We start from the raw sequence: 21,211 nt of genomic DNA on the forward strand, positions 1-21,211 counted from the left end.
ACAGTCACCAAGCCAAGTAGCACAAGCGCTAGCTGCCACACTAGCTAGGTCATACTAGCTCACCATAGCTACCCAACCGAGAGAAAAAAAAAAGATCAGCGTTAGCTGTCCAGCCATTCCAAGCTAGCTACACCAAGCTTCCTTAATATGGCAGACTGCAAACCGCTGCCAAGAATTTGCCCCTGTGGTTGCAAAATCTCAGGTTCAGATACACATGACGCGTGTGTGATGTGCCTCGGGCTGCAACCCGCCCAAGCGGGTATTTCCACACCAGGTTCATGCGAACACTGCGCTCGCTTCAACCTAAAAAGCCTTCGTGGCAGGCAGGCTAGCCTTCAGCGATTGTGATAACCCCGGCACACAGTCCCGCGGCATGGAGCTATTTGACGTTGTAAAACAGGCAGCTGAAAAGCTGGCAATCCCATGGCCCGCGGTGACAACGGAGACCTCCACCCCACGATACAAGGGTAAAAGGCTCCACAAAGCAAAGCGCACTACTAAGCAGGTACTGCCGCTTTTCCCCGAATGCGTGGACGAGGTCACACACTGCTGGGCAAAGCCATTTTCGTCACCCAACCCCGTGCAGGGAGCGGCGGCGTTTGACTGCGCTGGAATGACAGAGAAGGGCATCTACCAAATTCCCAAAGTGGGGAATCTGGTGGCTTCTCATCTCCACCCAAACCAGAAACTTTCCATGTCATCTAGTCCATCCCTGCCCTCCAAGGCCGAATGCCTGCAGTCCTCCCTGGCTGACAAGGCGTATAAAGCAGTTGCCACCACCATGAGGGGATTGAACGCCTCATCGCTCCTGCTAGCCTACTTGGCGGAGCTCCAGGACTAGACTGCTGCTACCCGGATGGTAGCGGCGTTGTTACGGACAAGTGTCTCCGCCTCACTGGAGCAGTAGTACAAGCAGCAGGCAGAGCTCTCAGCATCATCATCCTACAGGAGGGGCTTGTCGGGGCTTTCGGACAAATAAAAACGTGACATTCTGGATGAAAGCAATGACCCTGCTGGCCTTTTCGGGACCGCCGTTGCCACCATGCAAAGACGGTGCAAGGAGAAAAAGAAAGAGGGAAAGGCCCTGCAGCTGTGTCTCCCTAGGAAGACCCAGGCTGCACCCCAACCTCCACCCAGTCGCCGTACGTTCGCTCAGGTCACCAGCCGTCTAGCCGGTGTGCGAACGTTTAAAATCCCTCGCTGCCCAGCCTAACATCCCCCATGGGGAGATCAGAGCCGGACCAGCCTGGGCTCCAAGTTCACTCCAGGGCTCAGTTCTGGAGCCTGTTCGGAGAAGTGTGTTCTGCCTCCACCTTTCAGCGCCTGGGAGTTGGATCCCAAAGAATGCATTTCAACAAAGAGATGACAAGACACACACTGTTTATTAAAAACTCACCCATTGCATCCAGGCATGTTGCCAAGGGCACGGGAAAAATGTGTGAAAAACACAGAAAGTATGTTGAAAAACACAAGTTTCCGCCACAAGAGGGAGCCAAAGCTCCGTCTACTATGGAGTGACTGACTTTGGGGCCGCTGTCAGCAAGAATAGAGAGCTGGCGAGCTCTCGCTGTGCCAGAATGGGTTGTGAGGACATTAGAGCAAGGCTATCGTTTGCAATTCACAACCAACCCTACCAGATTTCACAGAGTGATTTTCTCTCTGGCGAATCAACCAGGATTCTGCAAGAAGAAATAACTACCTTGCTATCAAAGGGAGTAGTACGAGAAATACCCCAGGAGCAGAGCCAATGCGGCTTTTACTCATATTTTCTCGTGCTCAAGAAGGGAGGGGGACTGTGTCCGATACTGGACCTACGGGATCTGAATCAGCATCCGAGGTCATACAAATTCAGGATCTTGACGACCACCGCTCTGCTGCATGTAGTGCGCCCAGGTGATTGGTTTACATCAATAGACCTGAAAGACGCATATTTTCACATCCCTATTTACCCGCCTCACAGAAAATTCCTGTGCTTTGCGTTTCAGGGCAGAATGTATGAGTACCAGGTCCTGTCGTTTGGTCTCTCACTGAGCCCTCGGGTATTTGTGAAATGCACGGCAACTGGGACTCACGACTGAGGGGTGCTCACAGTAACTGGCTAGAATTGCTAGCAGTGTGTCTAGCACTGAGACACTTCCTTCCCCTGTTAAGAAACCACCATGTTCTGATCAGAACAGACAACACCACTGTTGTGGCGTACATCAACAGACAGGGCGGGTTACGGTCCCATCCTTTGCACATGCTGGCTCGCAGATTGATTATGTGGAGCAGCATCAATCTGTTGTCACTGAGAGCTACTCACATTCCAGGAGCTCTGAACTTGGGAGCAGACTTAATGTCCAGGGGAAACCTGCAGTACGGGGACTGGACCCTGCACCCACATGTGTAGACCCAAATCTGGACCCGCTTTGGCCAGCCACAGGTCGATCTGTTTGCCTCGAGGGAGAATGCTCAGTGTCCACTGTATTTCTCCCTGAGGGACCAGGAGGCTCCGCTAGGGTAGACACATTAGCTCACAATTGGCCACATGCTCTGCTTTATGCGTTCACAGGTCTTAATTTCTCCCACTCTAACCAGAGTGAGAGGGCTACAATGATATTAATTGCCCCAAGGTGGACAAGGTCCCATTGGTTAGCAGAGATTATGCCCCTCTTGTGGAGCGAACCTTGGCCTCTCCTCTCCCTCTCCGACAAGAACTAGTCTTCCAGGCCAGGGGGGAGATTTTTCACCCTCAACCTGAGCGCCTCGCCCTGTGGGCTTGGCCCGTGAGAGGTTGAATCTGAGTACAGCAGGACTCCCCCAGGGTGTTATAGCCACTATTCAGAGTGCTAGAGCCCCCTCCACAAGATCATTGTATGAGAACAAGTGGAGGGTATTTGAGGAATGGTGTGGAAAGTCTCACACTCTCTCCTTTCAGTGCTCTGTGACAACAATTCTCTCCTTTCTCCAGGAACTGTTAGATAAAGGAAAGGCCTTTTCCACAATTAAAGTATATCTAGCAGCCATTTCAGCCTGCCATGTGGGCTTTGTGGATGGTCCAGTGAGCCATCACCCGGTAGTCTGCCGTTTCATGAAAGGGGCACGACGGCTTCACCTGGTGTCTAAACCTCTCGTTCCCACGTGGGATTTATCCCTGGTGCTGATGGCAGTTTCAAAGCCACCATTTGAACCACTAAACCAGGTGGAAATAAAAATAGTGTCTTTGAAGAATGCATTGCTCCTGGCTCTCGCATCTGCAAAGCGTATCAGTGATATTCATGCGCTGTCAATACACAAAGAGTGCACCCGATTCACGCGTGATAACTTTAGAGTCACACTCAGGCCAAATCCAGCCTTTGTGCCCACAAATCCTTATCTCCAATGCACACCATTGGAGCTTGAAGCTTTTTGCTCTCCTCCTTTCTCCTACCCTGAACAGGAGCGCCTACATGCTCTCTGTCCAGTTAGGGCTTTATGTACCTATATACAGGGTGGGCCATTTATATGGATACACCGCAATAACATGGGAATGGCTGGTGATATTAAAGTTCTGTTTGTGGCAAATTAGTATATGTGAGGGGGCAAACTCCTCAAGATGGGTGGTGACCATGGTGGCCAATTAGAAGTCGGCCATCTTAGAGATACAACTTTTGTTTTTTCAATTGGAAGAGGGCCATGTGACACATCAAACTTATTGGTAATGTCACAAGAAAAACAATGGTATACTTGGTTTCAACGTAACTTTATTCTTACATGCAAAGCTATATGTTGAAGGAAACCGTGACCTAGAACAAGCTGATGGCATAAGATGTAAGTACAACTCCTCCAGTTTCATATGCAAAAAAAATATTGTGCTAGTTTACGGGGTTGCAGTTCTACAGGGGTTTAAAAATAGTTACGCATGCCCGCTCTGACCGGTTTTAAACGGTTAAATTTGTATGATGTGGAAATTGTTTTAAGGTTCTTTGATTAATTTTATTATTGATTGCATTAAGCCATTATATACAAAGAGTGAGAGGTATTTGATCATTAGTGGTGATTAATTTGTTTTATACTATTCATGTGAAATGTGTTTACTGCCCCGTGCAGGTTGTTTTTTGTTTTTTGTTTGAAACTAAAATCTAGGATTCAGGATCCCCAGTTGCAATGCAGGAAGGTTTCCAGTCTACTTAGAAGTGACAACTGCGTTACTTCTTGACAGATAAGCTTATGAGCTCTCAAAACAATACACTACCCGGGTAGTACATTAACCCTTTAGGACCTACCATAGAACCAAGTCCGCCAGAGCTTATATTATATTTTTACATGCTGTAGTGCCGTTTTTGGGAGCATTTCAAGTTGATATACATCAATACAACCATTATAGCCCAAATCTTAATAATATGTATGCATTAAGTGTATAGTAATTACATAAATTGCAAAAAAGTGCAATAAAATACCAAAAAATTTAAAATCATTTTTGTTTTTTTAACATATATTTCTAATTAGAGAAATTTAAGAGGCTTATCCCTCAAAACTGTAAATACAAAAAAGTTGCACAAAATAGTTTCCTACCACAGGAAATTTATTTTGAGTGTCTTCATGTTTTTATTTTTGAAATACACCAATTTTTATATACTGCAGGAAAAACAAAAATAAATATTATAATGCAAATTTGCAAAAAAAACCAGCATCAAAATAAACTATTTCCAGCAGTGCAATTTGAGTTCTAAGCATCCCAGAAACTATTCAGAAAAGCATAAAGTCAACCATGACTTTTAAAAACACCAGTGTAGGCTTATAAGGTTGCAAAGATAAAAAAACTGTTCTGCGAAAATGAGGAAGGTTTCCAGCCTACTTAGAAGTGACAACTGCGTTACTTCTTGACAGATAAGCTTATGAGCTCTCAAAACAATACACTACCTGGGTAGTACATTAACACACTACACACATACTTCACACACTTGAACTGAAAAGACTGAAAAGAACTTTGAACTCTGAACTTCGGACTATGAAACTGAATACACGGACTGACAAATATGGACTATTGGAACTGTTGTGAACTGTTGAATGACCGTTTATGGTTTTGTTTAAATAAATGTTAAATGTTCTTTAGCTGTGTGTTATTCGCTCCTTAGTCAATTCCTAGAGAACATAAGCTCAAGATCCTAACTTTCTCTACATTCTGTAGTGGTAAAGTATTGTCTGTTACATAGATAAGGAGTCCGAATTTCCCCTTGAGATTGAAAATGTGACTAACAAGAATGTAAAATGGCAGACTAGTTGCATTGAAAGGCCAGCACTGCATCATACTCCAGAGCCAGACCCTGTTTTGACTGACTTGAGCGATGGAAATGACGTTGACAGTTATTCTGACCACAGTACTACACCCTTGAAAGACAGCAAAGCTAAATTACGACCACAGATGACCCCTTACATCCCAGCCAGTCACCCATTCAGCTAAATCTCAGCCTTGTAGGGTTGTAAAACCAAAGACTACTCCAACCAGACTTCCAGTGGTGACAGACGAAGTAACTAACCCACCAGAGATACAGTGTATAGTAGTGAAACATGTAATCAGAAAAGACTCTGTCGCAACACATAGCCAATCCAAATGGTTACGCTCATTCTCAGGCCCTCTGTCAAAACCCCCAGGAGAAGTGGATTTTGAAGCGTGGTGTTTACATGTTCGGGGATGAGGTCCTGCCCCAAGTGGAGGAGTTCAAGTATCTCGGGGTCTTGTTCGCGAGTGATGGGAGAAGGGAGCCGGAGATCGACAGACGGATTGGGGCTGCGGCTGCAGTAATGCAGACGCTGCACCGGTCCGTCGTGGTGAAGAGGGAGCTGAGTGTAAAAGCGAAGCTCTCAATTTACCGGTCGATCTACGTCCCTACCCTCACCTATGGCCACGAGCTGTGGGTAGTGACCGAAAGGACGAGATCGCGGATACAAGCGGCGGAAATGAGCTTCCTCCGAAGGGTGGCTGGCATCTCCCTTAGAGATAGGGTGAGAAGTTCGGCCATCCGGGAGGGGCTCAGAGTAGAGCCGCTGCTGCTCCACATCGAAAGGAGCCAGCTGAGGTGGTTTGGGCATCTGGTAAGGATGCCCCCTGGGCGCCTCCTGGGTGAGGTGTTCCAGGCATGTCCCACCGGGAGGAGGCCCCGGGGCAGACCCAGGACACGCTGGAGAGATTATATCTCTCGGCTGGCCTGGGAACGCCTTGGTGTTCCCCCGGATGAGCTGGAGCAGGTGGCTGGGGAGAGGGAGGTCTGGGCCTCTTTGCTTAGGCTGCTGCCCCCGCGACCCGGCCCCGGATAAAGCGGATGAAGATGGATGGAATGGATGGATGGTGTTTACATGTTGAACTAATGTTCAGTGGTGGCACTCCGGTTGACATTAAGTGGAGGAAAATACTAGAGAGTCTAACCCAAATCCCACTGAGGAGTCCTTACCCTTAAATCTAACCTCTCTTCTTCCTATCCTTTCCTGCCTCTCATGTGTTACTTTTTAGGATCAAATAAGTTTGATGTGGAGGCACACAGTGATGCAATAATAACTCGGCACAAATGTGTTAAAGCAAAAGTAGCCTGTTTTGAAAAGGTAAAAAGTTGAAACTACAGATAATTGTTTAAAAAGTTAGGGAGTAAAAGTAAAAATTTAGTCAGAAAAATAAATACTAAAGTAAAGAAGAGATACCTGAAAATTGTACTTAAGTGCAGTAAAAATGTAAATAGAACTGTATTAGCTTTTGTGTGCATTTTATTTTTTTATTTTATATGTTTTATACACATTAAGTAACCTGTCAGTACACCATGTGGTTACATTGTCATGATTATGGTTAAATAAGCAGGAAAATCACTTAAAAATACAGTTTTTGCTGGTCTTGGTCACTATGTACATGGCAAAAGAATGTTTCAATAAAAAACACAAAGCACTGTGGTTAAACCACAAAATAGCATAATCAAAGGCAAACTAGTAAGATCTTTTTGATTATATTAAATGTGGTAGCCTCTGGTAAGCCATCCTGATATCTATTTATTTTTACAAAGAGAAAGTAAACACAAGTAAATTAAGGAAAATAAAGGAAAATCCTCAAAAAAATATATCAGATTTTATTCTTAACTGTAAGGTGCCAGGGAGGTTCCTCTAATTCACAGAATAGGGGTTAAAATTTAATGATCTGTGTCTTGCTGTTTTAAAAACAAATGAAAATGAAAAAAATAAATAAACTGATGACCAGAGCACTCCCCCTGCTTGCACTGGTGCAGAAATTGTGATAATACAGCAAGATTATTGTCTGTTCCTTGGGGATGCAGACAGTGAATGTACCTTGGTGTCTTATACTGCAAGAAACCCTAGAAACCTATGGCATTTTATCTCCCTTACAACAGCCAATGCACAACAATAGTGGCCAATTTCTAAAGAAACAGGAATGCAGTGTCACTTAATATATTTGTTACATCTAAGAATGCGCTATTATTGAGAATATTAATTAATAAAAAAAAATACTTTAAATTTTGCAAATTTGGAAAATCCCCAAATAGCAGAAGTAAGTCTTTTTTTCCTTTTTGAAAAAAAAAAGTGTTTAGTTTTACTTGCTTACTTTGATTTTAAAGTTACCTAGCCAATAGTCAAGCAAACTACTTTGGTTGGGGAGATAGTGATGTTTTTGATCTTCTCTAGAATTAATTGATAATAATAATTAAGCAAATGTAAATGAAATTATTTATTAATGGAAAAATAAATGAAGATTTAGAAATAAGTTTACTTTTTATTTGCCAGTCATTTTAATGGACATGAAAGCCTAAATGAATAATAAATGGCTAATTTACACCATGGAGCCCTGTTTTCAAACACTGACATAGATTTAACACTGTCTGTAAAGCTGGAATTAAGAATACGTTGTTCAAAGTTTTTAGAGCATGTTTGTCTTGTGTCAGTAAAGAATGTGACGTCACTGGGTCGGGTAGTTACTGCTAATAGACTTACATTACTTTTTTTCATGGAAAACAAGGGAAATGAAACTAAAAAATTGTCTAAGGGGTAACTTTTCTTTTGCCCCTTGCTGCAGCAATATATGTTATTTTTTAAAAAGCCAGCTTGTTGGTCCAGTGAACCACCTCTCTGCGACATGGGCTGTGTCCCAATTCAGGGTCTGCACGCTTGAAGTACGCATTTTAAGTGTGATTATGTCACCCCCACGCGACGACGGCTGTCCCAATTCGAAGTGTACTTCAAATGCATACTCCAAATGCGCCGTCGATTTCCCCAAATATCAAGCGTGGTCCGGTGCACGCTTCGTGGTCCCATATATCCCACAATTCATAGCGCGGCGGTGGGTGTGGATAATTTTGCCGCAAAATATGGCAGAAGGGAGCGGCCGAAGAGTGAACTGTCAAAAGTAAGTACTGAATATAATGTCACTCATTTATGTGCGAATGTTTAATAACGAAGAACATTAAAACATTGCTGTTGGCCACATGTCGGCAAAGTTGTGTGACATTAGTGATGTTTGTACTCAGCATTAACTTGGTTGTAAAGCCTTTACACACACACACACACACACACACATATATATATATCATAATAATCTGACAATACTATAATATTGGCCATATTATATTTACACTACCACAGTGAGATGATTTTAGTCTCATGACCAACATTAGCTAATTATTATTTACTAACTAATATTGAAATGACTGTTCAGTACAGAAATGAAGCCCAACAATCGTGTTTTACAGTCCTGTGGTCTCAGCCTCAGATACTTAACTAATCAAAGTGATGTCATGACAAAAATGAATGACCAACAAAACATTTTTTCTCCTTCATTTCTTAGTGCGTGTACTTCAAGCGTGCAGATCCTGAATTGGGACACAGCCATGGTCTTCATTATTAACTCAGATCAGCTGGCTTACAAGGAAAAACACCTTGCTTACTGGTTATAGTTCATGAGGTGGATTGGGTCATCTACTAATCATAAGGTTGGTAGCTTGATGGATGCACCACAAAGCAAATTTGGTTTAGTATCTTACCCAAGGATATTTGGCTGGAGGAGACTGGAGGAGCCAAGGATCAGAGTGTGAATGTGTGTGAATGTTAGATGTAAAGCACTTATGTTGAAAAAGCATATGAATGAATGAGTGAATAGGGCAACTTGTATAAAGTGCTAGTCTATTAGCAGCAACCAGCCAACCTAGTGATATCACATTCTGGCATTAAATATAATCTAAAATCTTGAAATTAATGCTTATATCAACACTTATTTCTTAAATATAGCTTCAGACAATGTTGTATCTATATCTAGACTTTTTTAAGATTAGGGCTCAACGGTGGAAGTTAGCTTTTATAAATGTGGTATTTTATGTTCACTTTAATTGTAAAACAATAAAGGTATGTAATATTTTTTAAAGTATAACAAATCTTAAAGTAAATATGAAAATCATCTTGTTCTTGTGTAACTGGAGATGTTAAGACTGTGCAGAGTCTGGTGATTCTGTAGCCAATCTCTGTGCAGAGTCCGGTGATTCTGTACCAGATCTCTGTGCAGAGTCTGGTGATTCTGTACCAGATCTCTGTGCAGAGTCCGGTGATTCTGTACCAGATCTCTGTGCAGAGTCCGGTGATTCTGTAGCCAATTTCTGTGCAGAGTCCGGTGATTCTGTACCAGATCTCCCATCCAATTCTATGATGATGCTAGGAGCTGTTCAGTTTAAATATTTAATAATAAAAGGAACAGTATTAGTAAAATAATTTATTTAAACCCCAGAATGCATGGCAGATCAGAGAAAAATAACATTGTACTTACAAGGTGCTGGATGGCTTTCTGAATTAAAAAGGAAAAACATCATTTCAGTTTTTGCCACTTTTTAAAAAATCTGACAATTAAACTTTATTTGTGTATTTCTCAGTTTTATCACACATGTCTGATACTACTGCAAAAATAATGTAACTGAGTATTGCACTGCTGCTATCATTTGACTGGGAAAGTCTGCTCATTTCAATTTCTTACCTTTCTTTTTTTTGTAAGCAACAATTCCAATGGCAACAATGATGATCAAAACAAGAACAAAGGCTGCAATAATGATGGGCAACTCTGCACAATTTAAAAAAAAAAAAAAACCCGATAAAAGTGGCAGATGAAGCAAGTTAGAATAGAAATACATTCATTCCATATTAATAATTACATATTGATTGTGAACATATTGTGCGTGTATGTGTATATGTATATATACATATATGCATAGATAGATAGTAGGGGTGCAACAATACACAAAATTCACGGTTCGGTTCGATACTTTGGTGTCCCGGTTCGATATTTTTTCGATACAAAAAAATGTTCATGCCTTTTTAATTTGTCATTTATTAAAATTATAAATATATATTTTAACTCAAAAGCACAGTTTTTAAATTTAATGTTGCTGAAACAACAAAATAATAAAATAATAAATAAATCTATCTGAATCACTCATCTTTGGAAAAGAGAGTTTATTACAGAGAAATGTCTCTTTCCAAAATAAAAGCTATACTATACGCTTCTTCTGGGCTATATTCTCAGCAGCATATTAAACATATCAGGTCTCCATAAGGAGAATCATGTGCTAACGGCTGTCTAAAAGACTCGGGTAAAGTTTGTAGCATGCGTGCTTGTTGTTTTTGTCTGCTTCCACTTGTCTTTGCACTAGGATGATGTCGGCGTAAATCTCGTTAAAATGACATTAACGCCATAATGCGGCAAATCTCCGTTTACAAGTTACCGCGGATCGCCCCATGCGTGGGGCTGGACGGCGTCAACACGTTAACGAGCTAACTGCGCTAACGCACTAGTTCCCACCAGTTGAGCATTGCGTGGCACATCCGACATACTGTTTTACTTTTGTCCATGACGCGCTTACCATCAGGGTCATACGTCACATGAAGACCAAAATAGTTCCAAACGCCTGATCTGAATGAGGGTGGGGGAGGTTCAATTTGCCATGTTGCAACGAGCTTAGTGTCTGTCTTGCTAGCTTGCGCTGCGCTCAGTGGATCTGCACTCGACAGTGCAGCCTAGGCGGAGTAGTCGAACGCAGATCCACTGAGCTCTCAACACAGACAGCATCGTCAGAAGGAAAGTTGATAAAATAAATAAAAAAAATTGTATTGTTCGATACATATGCGTACCGAACCAAAAGCACTGTATCGAACGGTTCAATATTGATACGAGTATTGTTGCACCCCTAATAGATAGATAGACAAATTTGTATAATTGAACAAGACTAATCAAATTTTTTATCTCTCACCTGCATCAATATGTGTTTTGTTGTTCACCAAGTTCGTTTTGATAATTGCTTTATTCAGTTTGGTGATGATGTCGCTCACACCAGAGAGCTGAAACACACAGTCATATCTCCTCCAGTCTTCAGGTGTGACTGATAAAATATTGAGATCAACACTCATCTGGAAGGTCTCATCATTGTTGGGGAGGATCTCTCCATGATCCACACCTTCATGAATCTCCACTCCATCTTTCCTCCAGAAAATCGCAGCCCTGTCAGGGTAGAAACCTGTAGCGTGGCAGCTGACTGGAGAGGAGGGAGTCTTCTGGAGGAGAGACACTGAGGGAAGAACTGGAGAGAGGGAAGGTGGAGCAAAAGGGGTGAGAGTGGGTGTAAGAAGTAAAGAAAGCAAAAGCAGAGAACAAAAGGAAACAAAATGTAGAAATTAAATAGGGACTTACTAAGAAAGACATATATCACAAGGGAAATAGTGCCAATGAAGAATAAAAATAAAAACTACAATAATACTGAGCACACACAACCTGTCAAAAGGTGTTTGGGGGGGGTGACTACTTCCAAATACATTTCCTTCATAATGTTGTAAGTCCAAGCCCATCATGTATTAATTGTTTTTTCCTGGGTTGTGTGAAATCCCAGAAAAAAAAAACCTTACACAAACCGAATTTGTGCACTAAGGTGTGGGTGTATGTTGTGGTGAATCTTGGGTTGGGGGACGGGTGTTGATAGTGCAAAATTAATACCATAATATATCTTTGTGCAGAGTTGGCAAAAGTACAGACATTCTGTACTTAAGTAGAAGTGCAAATACTACTGTTAGGGTGATTTGGTTAAAAGTTGCCATTGCCAGTGCTTAAATTTGTAAACCTTGTCTTAAACTGCATGTTTAGATGTTTTTCTGTTCCTCCCCTACGTCTAAGATGTGGTGATGCTATAGCTATAGAGTTTAACTGCAGGCACATTCTATATAAAGAGTCAGTTGTCCGTATTTGGTAAGGAATGTTTACTTCCTGCCCTTTATAGGCTCACCTGTGCTTGTATATAGTGGACCGTTAAAGGGGTTAAACCGTATACAGGGGTGGGGTGAGATGACCGTTTTTTAAACCAGAGATGTTGTTAAAATGGTTGTAAACAGGAAAACACGTATACAGAGATGCACACACACACACACACACAGTGCCCTTAACTTTTATGATAATATGGGTTTTACAATAGGTGGTGCTTGTGCTCACTGAATAAAGGCTGCAAGGGGACGCTGGTTATTTGAAGTTGACTGGGATCAGGTGAGGAGCTTTTAGCTCCAAGAACCGACCAGGCTTGCCTTGCAAGTTAAAACCGATCGATCTCTGTTTGTCTTGCTTTGTTCATGGGAATAAGTCTCTGAGTCAGCGAGGCCTTCAAGCGCAGGCCTAACAATTACTGTTAAAAAATACTCATAATACTAGTAAAGTTTTAGTGCTGATTCAACTTCTTTACTCAAGTAAAAGTGAAAAGTAAGAAAGTAAAAAATAGCTCATCAAGGGATGTTTCTATTTTTGTGTAAAGCCAACTGAACCTTGTTCTATGTTAACATAATGATAAAATAATATCAGTAGATGGGAATAGAACCTTTAGTCTAACTTTTTAAAATTCTAATTATACTCAGCCTGAATCTGAAGAAAAAGAAGGGAAATAAAAAAGATATATCTGTTTTCTGTTGTCTACATTGCAGAGGGTGACTTTGCCTCTAAACAGGAAAATAAGCATAGTCAGAGACCCTATCAGCAAACCCTAATATTGGTTGTAATGGCTTATTGTGGGGAAAACAATCACAACTCATAATAATTTCTATTGAGAGCAGTAGATTGTCTTAGTGTACGGGCTGTGATCAGCGTAACTGATGCTTTTTGTGAATTTACAGCACTTATTTCAACCAGATGTCAGCAGATGTTTTATGAGTTGTCCTGGCTGATTTCCATCTTCTACACTGACAGTACACTGTTTATGCTGTCTGATTTCTAGACAGTATAAAGTTGATATGAAGGTGGAATTCAGTCAGTGGATCTCAGCATCATCAACTAAAAATCATATGAATCTCTGCTACACTTGATGTGACCCAACTCTGATTATGAAGCCACAGCCGCTGTGCAGCAGTCAGACACTGTTGTTTAGTCAAAGGAGCTTGCAAAGAAAAGCGTCTGGACTTCTTTTAGTTGCTTGAAGACGTTTCACCTCTCATCCGAGAAGCTTCTTCAGTTCTAAGGTCAAATGGCGGGGAGTCCCAAATTTAAACCCAGTGGGAGTTTCCCCCCAAAGAGTCCAGACGCTTTTCTTTGCAAGCTCCTTTGACTACGATGACCTGGATGACTGAGAACCTTCACAGACACACTGTTCTTTACTTTAAATCCATGAAAGTACAGCAAACTAAATTGTTTATCCTGCACTAACCTGCAAATGATTTTATGCAGTCTGTATCAGTTTGATGTGCAGTATGTTTCACAATATGAAAAAACATAATCTACAGACCTAATATTTGATTTAAAAACATGATGACTTACATATAATCAAATCCCACTGAGGAGTCCTTACCCTTAAATCTAAACTCTCTTCTTCCTATCCTGTCCTGCCTTTCTTATCTTTCTCCATCACTGAGTGAAGTTAGCTCACTTTCTTTTATCTTTCTGAGAATACAGCAGCTGGACCTATAGCTTGTAACACACTGTGACACAAACCACACACAAACAGTTTGTGTGTTTGTTGAGGTCATAGAAATGCTGCATTTGAAATTACCTTCCACTTAAAAAAAAGGAATTCCCTTTATGTGTGCTCCTCTTCAGTAGGGCTAGCTAGATGATGAAATACCACAACTTATGGTTACCTGCAATCATTCCGGTGTTGTGAAAAAAAAACAAAACACCACCTCACTTTTAATCCCTGACTTTGGCATCTATAGGTGATTAAAACACGAGCAGGACTGCCTCTCATGTGCTACTTTTTAGGATCAAATAAGTTTGATGTTTGGAGGCTCGCAGTGATGAAATAATAACTCGGCACAAATGCGTTAAAGCAAAAGTAGCCTGTTTTGAAAATGTAAGAAGTAGAAACTACAGATAATTGTTTAAAAATTTAGGGAGTAAAAGTAAAAATAAATAAATACTAAAGTAAAGTACAGATACCTGAAAATTGTACTTAAGTGCAATAACAAAGTACTTCCCACCCTCCCACCAGGGCTCCTTCCCTGTCTGACCATATCAGTTCACCAGCTCCAGGTGGGACGAACACCATTGGCGCACATTCGCCCAAATGGCCAGCCAATAAAATTGTGCCATTATATGCTCTAGAGTTTTGTCATATCCCATATTCCCTACCATGGGCTTATATTGAACCACTTGAAAAATAATTTCCCAATGGCTTTCAGGCACCAGCAACTGACTGTGTATCTCTTCTTTGCATGGGACTGCTCCAGTGGGAAATCTCCCGTGGAGTGAATCACTGGAAATGGCGGGGCCTCACAAGATGGCCCTACTGTTTCCTTCTCCCCAGAGTCAGCATTGGATGACCTCGTGTCATCACTGAGCGCCATGAAGATACAGGTCGTTAATGCATCCCCACACACTTCCCCAACAGATTATAAAGCAGTACTTCATCAGTTCACCTTTACCTTTTCTCTGCAGGGAGCTTTTTCCATGGGACAGAAATAACTTCAGCTGTTGTGGACAAAGCCTTCTTAGGGTTTCTTCAGTTAATTTAATCAATTCCGTATTGCTATTCAATTGGTGTTGTACTATGATAGCCTCTGATTTTAGTGCCCTGTATGTCAGTGTTTTTATATCAAATTCTAGGAAGCCTTCTCCGTCATAGGCAAACTGGGCCGTACCAGTCACCTCTCCCGTGTTTTCATCCCACTGACAGCCACCGTTCCTTTGCAAAAAGTGAGCTGATGAGAGAAAGAAAACAGACTGAAAATGTACAAATACACTGAGCTAATATTAGTATCAGTTTGTTTATCTATACCCATGAATTATAATGATCTCATCTGAGGTAAATAAAAAAAAATACTGCACCTCCACTGCGGTTGAAGTACCGCATGAAGTCCTGAATCAAATTTCTAAAGATGACTGGCTCTTGCACAAAACACAGATTAGTGTATTGCTCAGTGTTGTTTCCAAATATTAATTTCATCCAGTCCTGCCTTGGTTCTATTATCTTGTTGCTGTTATCACAGTAAATTATGCTAACCCCATCAACTTCTAGAACACCAAAAAAATCTGAGACGTTTTGGAGACGAGAAGATCCAGTAACAAAATCCATCAGTGAGTGTGTCACTGTAGAAGAAAAGAATGATGTTAGTGTATAATCAAATATAAAAACATTATCAAAAATATGAAGAGTAAAATGAGTTAAAAAAAAAGGGTAAATAAACTGTTTAGTTTAGCTTGCTGTGTTGTATAAAATATATCTTCCTAATTCAGCTGCAGTGATGCCTGAGATGACAGTTTTAGTTTTTTTTTAAATTTTGAGTGTGTGTGTGTGTGTGTGTGCGCGCGTGTGCATGTGTGCGTGCGAAGCTTCACACTTTTAAAATGCTAAAAATTGTCATTTCCATGAGGTGAAAATCTCACTGTTATCAACAAAATAGGCTTTTATAGTCTGTAAGGCTAGTTGTGCAGACTTTGTTTATCTCTTCAGTTTGGTTTTGCTTCTGAGTTTTCTGTACAACTGTAGTTAGGAATCTTTTCATAGTAGTGGTTCTATGCCTCAACCTGTGGTATTTTCCTGGTTTCTGATTAATTTCAGATTGATGCCAGTTTGGTTTTAGGACCATCTTAAGATTTTGTGTTCCATTTCTGTCCTTATTTGTATTTCATTTCATACAATGCTCACAAAGTTAAAGGAACACTTTGCAAAGAAATCATACTGGACCTCTTCAAGGTCCAGATATCACAGCAAACCTTCTTGTAATGGCAATGCATTTTTACTTTGATATTAAAGATTTAGGTTACGTGGCACAGATGGTCAAGTAGCACTAAATTATTGGGGTAAATCCTAAACAGCAAAAAAATGGAATTGAATCATTCACCAGTCACTGGTTTTTCATGGTTGCATGAAGGTCTATGGTCTCAACTCGGGTGACTGAAGCCTAATATTTACAATGGAATGCAAATAATATGTCTAATTACCCAAGTTCTTAATATAAATATATTTAAAAAATAAAAAGTGTGTGTGTGTGTGATCATGATCTGGCCGTTGATCCGACTGTGAAAAATATTATGTTCTTATACATATTACACACACAGATTTCAGCTTTATTTGGTCAAATACTATAATATTAGTCTCAGTCTTCAGGACCACACAACAATTTGTATCCAAAATGCTATCCTAGTAAGCTATCAAAAACATTCTTCTTCAGCTGCCTCCAAGTCATCTGAATTATCTCACTGTTTTTAGAGACCTTCATTTGGAGGGCTTATAAAAATCTGTTCTTTATGCAACAAGTTGACAAGAAACATATTTTATTAATGTTCTGTCACGATCCTGTGTCTTATGACCCAGTGTTTTGAGTTTAGTTTATTTGGATGTTTATATGATTAAGCTCATGAGTTTTTCCTATGTTCATTTGCTTATTAGCTCCCCCTTGTGTTTTCAACCCCTGTGAAGTCTCCCTTGCCCTTCGTGTGTTTCATGTCTGTGTGTCTTATGTTGTCCACGAGATCATATGTCTTATGATCTCGTGTTTTTATATTATGGATTATGTTTTGAGTCCTTTGTTGTACTGTTTCTTGTTTCCCTAGATTTCAGTTATGGTTATCATAGGTTTAGTTCTTTGGCTTTGTAATATGGCTTCCCTGTGTTCAATGTTGTGTCTACTGTGACCTTTTTGTACCATGTTTCTGGTCCCTATGTTCTGTCTTCTCAGTTGCTGTTAAGTTTGCATGTTTAGAGTTCAGTCAGTGTGTTTCCTGTTTTCCTGTTTTACTTCCCTTGTCTCGTCCAGCCTGATTACTCCCAGCTGTACTCTCCTTCTGTGTCTCATTCCCTCGTTATCCCTCTGTGTATTTAAGCCCTGTGTTTCTCTTTGTCAGTGTCGTAGTCTCCGTCATGGCTGTGTTTCCCTGTGTGTCAGTTTATCCATGCCCCAGTTTAGTTTTGTTATATTTTTGTGCCATTCTGCAATAAAGCAGCTTTTTGAGTTTTATTCCTGCGTGGTGAGTTTTGCGTTTGGGTCCTTCTCTTGCCTGCACACAGCCGAAACATGACATGTTCAGAGTTCACATGTGGGTGTAACAGGCTGCTGTTAAAATTCAAACTATATTAAGCTATGGCAGTGGTTCCCAAACTTTTTTTGCTGGGCCCCCCTTTGTTTTACAAAGTTGTTCGCGCCCCCCATGTGCACGCGCACGCACACATCCTCCAACCACACACACACCCATATTTTGCTCCACTGCGGTTTATTTCACACCTCAAACATTTAGTAAACAATTAAGCAAATACAAGTAATCTGCAATAAATTACATGTAGTAAGAAAATAAACTACTAACTCTTCTTTGTCCACACGTAAACGGCGTTTGGAATCAACGAAAACTGAGATTTTTTAAACTCATTTTTTGCGTTTACGTGTGGACGAGGAATACAGAGTTCGTCACGCAATGTCAAAGGTATGTGCCTTTTTTCACGTCACGCTGTGCGCACGTTATTGTTTAAATGAGATGAATTGCAGAATGGCAGGTAGAGACAAAATACTGTTAATCTGACTATCTGCAGGTTTTACACGCTTATACACACGCAGTTACTGTCCCTCTATTTAGAAAGGCAGAGGCGTCACGGTGTGATTATTTTACATGTAGTTGTTTTTTTTTCCTGTGTAATAATATTCAACATTACTATCAATATTTTTCAAAAAAATGCCTCTCTGTGCAAAATGGGTTTAAAAACATAAACAACTGTGGGATCCTGTTTGTCCGTGATTTGAACCGGGGGAACAAATCGTGGCAGGATCAGCCTGATATTATTTGTATCCTGCTGTAACTTTACTGTATAAAGTATAGTATGTATATCTCCAAAATGTCAGGAGTAGTTAGTCATTACAAGAAGTGTTTGTGAACTAAAAATCATGAAGCCAGCGCTGCTCCCAACGAAGGGAAAAGCAATTCTGCTGAGGAGACCTACCTCGGCACTTGTGTAGGTGAAGCCAAAGGGAAGATTTGCTTCACCATATTTTCTAGTCTTTGGCTTAGAATGAAGTTGGTTTGGAAACATTTTCAGCGATGCTTCAACTCCTGCTTTGCGTTTGTGGAGGCGCCCGTGCTAGCAGTGTCCAAGCGTTTTGGTTTTTCCCCCCTTTTTCATCCCGCGTCCCCCCCTGCCATTGCTCTGCGACTCAGATAGTACAACACTATGAATTGTGGGATGGCATATTTTCAGCTCTTTTCATAAAGGATGATCCAGTGTCTGCTGGTAATAACAGAAGCAATGAAGCTCTTTTCCTTCATTTTAGGAGGAAATTAATAGCTCTTATTATGGCTGCCAGGCAGCACTTGCTTATTACTTCTCCAGCCTAGGACTATTTTAACATACTCTTTGATTGAGTTAATATTCTCATTTACAGTCAGTGTACAGCAGTAGTTTGTTTGAAATCAGTGTAATTAAACTTGACTAAAGACAATTTTAATCTTATTTTAGTAAAGACATGTAGCAAAAGAACCAGTAAAGTCAGAAATGCCTTTTGGAAAAGGTTTAAGTCTTTGATAAATATTAAAGATATGACCAATAGTAGCTCATTTTGTTTTTTAAATGCATCGTATATACTCTAAAATATTGTTTATGCCTTTGAATAGGAAACAATGCAATTAGGTTTTTCAAAAATACTGTAAATGTTTTGGAGGCACACTATTTGGAATTGTGAATGTACCCATGTAGAAAAATGTCAATAACTGACTTTAATTATTAATACTTTTGTCATTCATCTCTGAATGAAAATAGGTTTATATTTTTATAATTCCAGATAAGGTTCAGATTAAAATGACATACAAATCAATGCATCAATGCTATTCAAGGTCAGATCAGAGTGTTGTTAAAGCTTAACGCAAATAAAATCCCAAAACAAGACAAAAAACTTCAGCTTCTCTTTATCATTTTATTATATTTAAAGGGATTGATCCAGCATAACGTTTAAAGGTTTTTTGTGTTTAATTTAAATGCTTACTTGCCTGTTGCTCCTGCTTTCTCCCTGAATACTTTCTGATCTGCCTGTACTTGCCTGTTTGCTGCTTGCTGCTCTAGTCCAATATGCGCTGAATTTTTGACACAGGATTTGAAAGCCTAGTCATATTTTCAGAAGAGGTTTGGTTATACTTTTTATACTCCAGAAAACCTAATTCAGTGTTTCAGCGTTAATTCAACTGACTGTCAAGTCACAAGTACAAGTAAGTTTTGCTAAATCCCTATATACACACCAAAGTTAGGGTATTGCCTAAGAGTAGTTCATGTAATATTAGAATAGAATAACCATTTCAAGAAAATTTAAAGTTTTTACTTGTTAACTTGTTATCTTACCTGCAGTTGCAGTGTGACAGAGGAGGAGTATCATTAGCGTCTTCATGTTTAGACAGTTAGAGCAGAATGGGAAAAGCCCTTCCGTGACGGCAGAGTTAAATTCTTTTTCAGTCTGAACTTGTTTTGTGGTTTAGTTTACATTCTTGGTATTTGAGATGTCTTTAACCTCAGCTGACACTACAGCAGGTATACAAGGGTTTGGCTCAAATACAGTTTGTGTGATAATTATTCTTTTATTTAAATATGCATTTCAGTTGCATGTCTAAAGATTTCTGTTGCATGTGCAAAGCATTTTTCTGTGTAGTACATTTACTGTGCATCACCTGTTTTTGTCTGCTTCCACTAAAGCCAAAATGTATGTGTGTATGTGTATATATATATATATATATATATTAGTGATGCAACGATACCAATTTTTTCAAACCGATACGATACCGATACTTGGATCTGAGTACTTGCTGATACCGAGTACAAAAACCGATACTTCTACCACACACACACACACACACACACACACACACACACACACACACACAAATACAATGAATTGGAAGACAGGTTTAATTTTATTCTCTGCCGATAAAAAATAAAATCTTAATAAAAATGACCACAAAAAAATTTCAAGTGAAAAATAAGCACTTCAGTTAAATTATTGCAGAGTCTCCACATTGTAATTTAACAAAATATCACTGAACTATTGGCACTGTCTCGAGCTTTCAGAATAATAAATAAACACTTCTGTTTAGAATAAAATAAATACAAATTAGGTTTGAGAATAAAATTAACTTTTAAATTATTGCAGAGTGTCCATATTGTAAACAAACAAACAAAATAACTTAAGTATTCGGCATTGATGAACAAACTCCTCATCTGCCCGTGGATCATCAGTCCACTGTGCCGTTAAACCGGTCCACACTGCTGACATTTTGTTTAGCCTAGCTACAGCAGCCTCCAGTTTCTCTTTTTTATCTGGAGCCGCCAGTCTCACTCGCCTAACCCTGTGCCCGTTTAGCGCGGGATGTCCCCCTAGTGGCCAATCTAAAAAACTACAACAGAAATGACAAGCCACCCTCTGACTAATGAAATAAGTTAGTATCGGTTCATGGTATCGGTTAACTTTTACGAGTATGAGTACACACACATTTTACAGTATCGGCCCCGATACCCGATATCGGTATCGGTGCATCCCTAATATATATATATATATATATATATATATATATATATATATATATATTCCATCTTCATCTCCATCTTCATCCACTTTATCCGAGGGGCAGCAGCCTAAGCAGAGAGGCCCAGACTTCCCTCTCCCCAGCCACCTCCTCCAGCTTATCCGGGGGAACACCAAGGCGTTCCCAGGCCAGCCGAGAGATATAATCTCTCCAGCGTGTCCTGGGTCTGCCCCGGGGCCTCCTCCCGGTGGGACATGCCCGGAACACCTC

At 40.4% G+C, this 21,211-nt stretch overlaps 1 protein-coding gene across 1 annotated transcript; it reads right to left on the reverse strand.

The window, feature by feature from the left end:
• Positions 1 to 9,428: 9,428 nt before the first annotated feature.
• On the reverse strand, positions 9,429 to 19,812 carry LOC102792954 (major histocompatibility complex class I-related protein 1-like). Its single transcript, XM_087835474.1, has 7 exons — positions 19,767 to 19,812; positions 15,278 to 15,538; positions 14,875 to 15,150; positions 11,241 to 11,567; positions 9,971 to 10,054; positions 9,767 to 9,784; positions 9,429 to 9,661 (listed from the first exon to the last, which is right to left on the reverse strand). The coding sequence occupies exons 1-7, from the start codon at positions 19,810 to 19,812 to the stop codon at positions 9,429 to 9,431; spliced, it is 1,245 nt and encodes a 414-aa protein (XP_087691600.1).
• Positions 19,813 to 21,211: the final 1,399 nt, after the last annotated feature.

The sequence above is a fragment of the Neolamprologus brichardi genome, chromosome 22 (genome assembly GCF_056152115.1).
Source record: "Neolamprologus brichardi isolate AB-2024 chromosome 22, ASM5615211v1, whole genome shotgun sequence".
NCBI classification, from domain to species: domain Eukaryota; kingdom Metazoa; phylum Chordata; class Actinopteri; order Cichliformes; family Cichlidae; genus Neolamprologus; species Neolamprologus brichardi.

Bases quoted from the DNA above. Each gene is read 5' to 3' on its own strand.
- LOC102792954 (XM_087835474.1), bottom strand. From the start codon at position 19,812: ATGAAGACGCTAATGATACTCCTCCTCTGTCACACTGCAACTGCAG. The intron at 15,539-19,766 runs GTAAGATAACAA...TTTCTTCTACAG, and splicing joins CTGTCACACTGCAACTGCAG to TGACACACTCACTGATGGAT. The intron at 15,151-15,277 runs GTGCAGTATTTT...TTCTCTCATCAG, and splicing joins GTACTTCAACCGCAGTGGAG to CTCACTTTTTGCAAAGGAAC.